Source organism: Austrofundulus limnaeus, unplaced genomic scaffold, assembly GCF_001266775.1.
Source record: "Austrofundulus limnaeus strain Quisiro unplaced genomic scaffold, Austrofundulus_limnaeus-1.0 Scaffold367, whole genome shotgun sequence".
NCBI lineage: Eukaryota > Metazoa > Chordata > Actinopteri > Cyprinodontiformes > Rivulidae > Austrofundulus > Austrofundulus limnaeus.
Genome location: NW_013952769.1, coordinates 595844 through 601059, shown reverse-complemented (window position 1 = coordinate 601059; position 5216 = coordinate 595844). Strand labels below are relative to the sequence as shown.

Sequence of the window (5216 nt, the reverse complement as noted above, 5' to 3'; positions counted from 1 at the left end):
TATTTTATTTATCACTAAAAAGGGTTCAGTGAATGCGCACACGAAACTGGTGGGTTTGGTACCTCAAAAAAGTTTAAGAACCACTGAGTTAAATCAGATGAAAAATTTGGCAGTTGTTTTATGCCAGATGCCATTTTTGGCATAACCTGGGCTTGAACACACAACTTCAATATTACAGGACTGCAGCACTGACCACTGAGTGAAGGCACTTTCTAGCTTTGATGCAGACAATTAGTTTTTGATAACAAGGGCTATTTTCAGTGATAAACAGGACCTTTACTCATTATCGTTTCAATGCAATACTCCAATTTTATCAGTACATCCACAATTATCATGTTACATTATAATGTTCATTGTTGAAGACTTTGAAAAAAATATTTTTACATAGCAAAAAAAAATGGTTGTGATATTTAAGTTTTTTCTCTCACAGTTTTGTCAGCCGACTGTAGTGGGGGCAGTGAGCTCAGYTTGTCTTCAGAGGAGAGGGTCCCTATGCGAAGGTCTAGCACCAGGGAGCAGGACCACAGAAGTGGGGGAACATGTTTCCTCCTTGCTGCTAGTGACTACAGCTGTTCTGCAGATGGAGGAATAAGAAAAACAGGTGACTGCCTGTGTAAGTTCAACTGCTTTTCTATATCATTCATTTGAACCCTGATTATTWTGTTTACTTACTGACAATTACTGAGTCAGATGTTTTGTTAAAGTATTTTTTGTAGAWGCATCTCTGTGTGAGATACTGACTGTTGTCTCATTCACTTAGAATTTAATTATAAGTTTGCTTTAGGTTCCTTTTTTCATCTTTTTATTATACATTTAGCTACATTTTAAAATACAAACAAGATTCAAGAAAATAAAATAGGAATGGTCTCAAAAACAAAGACATCAGTCTGAATCCTCATCAGCTGATCCATGTTCTTAGTGACAGGTACACCAACATCTCTGAAGAGGGGAAGGCTGTTTGTTCAGCACTAGTCAGTTCAGGTAATGGAATGTGTGCATCTGCTAACATTGACATGGTCTGATGCTTTTATGGAGCTGAATCAGAACTGTTGCTTGTTCATTATGTATTCATGTTTTCTTATTGCGTGGAAATGTTTGAATACATTTTTTTGACCCAGCATGTCACATTTTTGAAATTTATTTTATAGTATTTGCCACATTCCTTACTCATCTGCAACAGCAAGACAAACTGTCTAGTATGGTTCCCCACAAAGGCAATAATACACCAGGAGCTATTTTACTGTTTATTTTTTTTACGGTAGTTTGACATCTTAAGGTGTTACATCTTCCCAGGTCTGTTAAATTTAAAAGTTCAAATCAGTAAAAAGAGCAGTGTCATTCAGATAAGTCTACCAATATTTTAAATCAAATGGATTGAAACTAACTCCTATATTTTTATATTTAAATTAAAATAATATACCTGTTACTTGCTGGGTATGTACCAATTNTTAAATTAAAATAATATACCTGTTACTTGCTGGGTATGTACCAATTTACAGGGGTACCTAGTTCCCAGTGTCTTACAAGTAAAATGCTGTGCACATACTGGGTATATACCCTGTAAGTACCAGGTATATACCAAGTTGATAATCAGTGAGTACCTATCATGTACATACTAGGTGTATACCTAGTACTTATGTGGTATATACATAGTTGAGGGTACATACAGAAAATGTACATGGTCAAAACCATGTATGTATGCACTAGATACCTAGCTTATATTACAGGTAAGCCCTTAATACTTAACAGATACATTCTCTGCAAGATCCAGGTATGTACCTCGGAATTGTTGGGTATGTACCCTACAAGTCCCAAGAACATACCTGATACAGATTAGGTTTGTACCCGACACATACCAGGTAAATGTCTAGTAAATAACTGTGTACATACCTCTACCTGATAAGTACTGGGTGTGTATCTGGTACTTATCTAGTATGTACCTTACAGTGTACTTACAGACAATATATCAAATATGTACAGTACTTTGTAAGTATTCACTAGGTACAAATGAATTACGTACTCAACAAGTACTAGTATTTTCCTGGTAAAAAAAGGAGAATGTATCCAGTACATACTCTGTACTGGTTAAGTACCAGTTAGCTACAGGTTATGTACCTGCTTTTTAAAGGGTGCATAACTGGTACAGAGTACCTTACAGGGTAATTACAGTTAACAAACTCACAATGGTGGGCAGCACTAATCTAAAAATTAGTTCCACTAGCCCTAAAACACTAACGCAAATATTTAGGCCCCCTAATTCTAAAGCACTAACACACTGAAAATTTAGCAAAAGCTAATTCTAAAGCACTAAAATAACCCAGTCAACCCATGGACATTCTTCAACAGACAACTTGAGTCACATATTGTCATGTTGCTCTCTTCAGACTTATCATTGACATTCCACAGCTGTWTTTSAGTTCATATGTTGTCACCTGGTGGATAAGTGACACACATATGAACAAAATCTGTGTAGACCTCAGTTAGTGCTTCTAAACTTAGCATATAAATTTAGCAAGTGCTAAACCACTAATGAATTTTAWGATTAGCAAAAGCCCTAAAGCACTAATCAGGAAATTAGTTCCCCTGTCAGTGCTTTAGGGGAACTGTGCCCACCACTGCAAATGATATGTACTTTGTATGCATGGTAAGTACTAGGTGTGTACCCTGTAATTACCAAGCATGYTGTATGTGCCTGGTAAGTACCAGGTTATGTTATGTATTGCTCACAAAATGAACAACAAACAGGTCTACGGTTATTGAAAACATCTTTCTATTAAACTTTCTTTCCTAATTGCCATTCCTGCTTTGGTCAAATATTCTTGAAAAATACATTTTCAATCTGCTGTAAAATGTTGGAAAATCAATTACTCACGAGTTTGACAAGAGGAAACCAGTAAAACCAGGACAGAATAAACAGCCATCTTCTTTAGCTGACAGGGAGCTGAGAGGCAATAAGACCACTTTGCTGTTCATCATGTTGGATGAAATGGTTTTGGTGACACTGGATGGGCTTTGTCAGCGTAACTTAAATCATGGCTCACTCACGTTGTTCCTAAGCTTGATCAAAACAGAAAGTTTCGTCTTAAAAGAAGCCCAGGTTTGGTCCTTCCTAACCAAAACTGGGAACTTGTTCTAAACGAGAGGACCRTGACACCTGAAAGCTCTGCCTCCCTCTCTACATTTAGCTTTTCAAGTAATTGTCACTTTGACCCAAGGGCATCAAACAACCTTGCACAAACATCTCACAACACATTTTATAGTGCCTTCTGTGTCTGACAACACAAAAACAATGTTTGTCAGACCTGGAGGACTTTTTAAAATAAARTTCTTTATTTTGTCCCAATCAACTTGAGGCATAAGTGTTGTGATAATCTCATAGGCAAAGTGCAAGTCTTAATCCTTGGCTAATTGGTTTTTAAAAGGACKTAGCTGTCTCTCCAAAGAGTTGTCTAAATAGCACTTAGCATTGTTGCTTTAAAGCATTTTAGACACACATTTTTGTACAAAAYCTAATGTCTTAWTACCTAATGTCCTTTAACCCAATGYCATTCTGAACAATAAATAACCTAAATTTCATTTCAGCTTCTTGTAAAAGCTGATTATACTTTAAGGTAGTTTTTTGCTGAGCTGCAACTATTGATGACTAAGTWCATGAACAGCATTTACAAGAACGTTTCCAAAATGTCTGGAAACTTTGCAGGGGTTCTCAGAGTCCTCTTGTGAGTCACAAAAACTCGCAGTCTTGTTGCTTGAATTTTAAAMATGTTAAAAAAAGTTTGTGCAATGAATTTTCTTTCAAATTAGTTCAGAATTGTCTAAAGCATTTGAAACCTTTCTCAGTTGTGTCTCTGTAAATTCTAGAGTGCTATAGCTGTATTTTTCCACATGCATGGGATTTCTACTAAGACAGAAAACATCAGTGGCTACAGCCATGAATGTCCTGGTCTAAGCAGCAGAAACAGACACAGAGGTGGAAAAGTGTGCCAAAACTGGGCCGAGCTACAAATAATATAGGTGGAGGTGGACAATGACATAATGTGCATTTCTTAAAATATAATTTGGKAAAATGTGGAGACATAAAAATGGCCATGATTTTTAAATATTGGTCACAGCTTACGGATCGCCAACATTCAAAATTCATTGAGACTGCAATGAAAAATTTGCTTATTTCTCATYATTTGGGGTCTCCARCAGTTGCTGCCCAGTGGTATGGTAMCTTTAGGTTTATTTGTGGAACTTTATTCTGAAATATATAAAATTTAGGCAATGTTAGATGTTGGTCATGCTGGGTACTAAAATAATGCAATGGGTCTTGGCCTTACTAAGGTGCACACTGGGTTTCTGGCAGATGCAAAGCTCAACTACATTATGKTTACATTGTAAGTGCCCAAGCAGCTGTCTTAGCTTGCGACAACCTGGCCAACAGTAGCTTGTGCTATCTGTATGCAGTGATCTAAGGTGTCCTTAGTGTGGCTTGCTTAACTAGTTCTAAAACAGCCTCAATTTAGTTTTCAGCTTTCTTCTGGATGAAACAAAGAGTAGTGGATGCAGTATGTTAATAAGGCAACATTTTAAAAAGTTGCTCCTCGTGAATGTTTACACCTGCTGGTCAGCATGCTGCMTTATTGTTCCAGCTGCTTTGACTTGCTTGTTTATTTTGGACCCACTGAAAATTTGCCAACACAAATACAAATCATTTTTTAAATTTTACTCATCCCTTTTTGACACTAAGAAAGTGAAATACTGTGTATTTTGATTTAAATTTCTGTATTTTGAAACAAAATTCAAATAGTCACTCTTTTCTTGTTTTTAATACCTCTTTCTAAAAGGAAAATCCAGTGACCAAAAGAGACACTAATCATAAATATACCCAYATATTTTTACAGTAATATAGCTAAGATTTTGAGAAAATGTAGTATTTTTGATTAATTATTCAAGCGTTATTCAAAGCCTTTAAGTGCATATGTGTAGTGTCATTAAATTGGTAAAAAAAAATATTTCACAGTTGTTTATTTTCCCTGCCACTTCAGTAGAAAGCAGTACTGAATATCTGAATATTAGTATCTTAGCTTCTTCATCATCAGTGGCTTCTTTTTAGATACACAAAAAAGAAGAATAAAGAAAGGGAAAAAAGAAGGAAAGGAAAGGTTACAATGTAATGGAAAAAAGTGAAAGAAAGAATTGATGATATGTGAGAAATACGTCAAGAAAACAAT

The 5216-nt window shown here is 35.8% G+C and overlaps 1 protein-coding gene across 2 annotated transcripts in view; it reads left to right on the top strand.

Annotated features, from left to right (window-relative positions):
• Positions 1 to 430: 430 nt before the first annotated feature.
• LOC106528285 (potassium voltage-gated channel subfamily C member 2) overlaps positions 431 to 5216 on the top strand; it is a gene marked incomplete at its 5' end in the record, with an annotated part of 14365 nt that continues 9579 nt past the window's right edge. For both annotated transcript variants that reach the window (XR_001311481.1, XM_014023421.1), the window contains 1 exon segment: positions 431 to 613. Coding sequence is in view for 1 of the 2 variants with exons in the window: in XM_014023421.1 (XP_013878875.1) it covers positions 431 to 613 (183 nt within the window).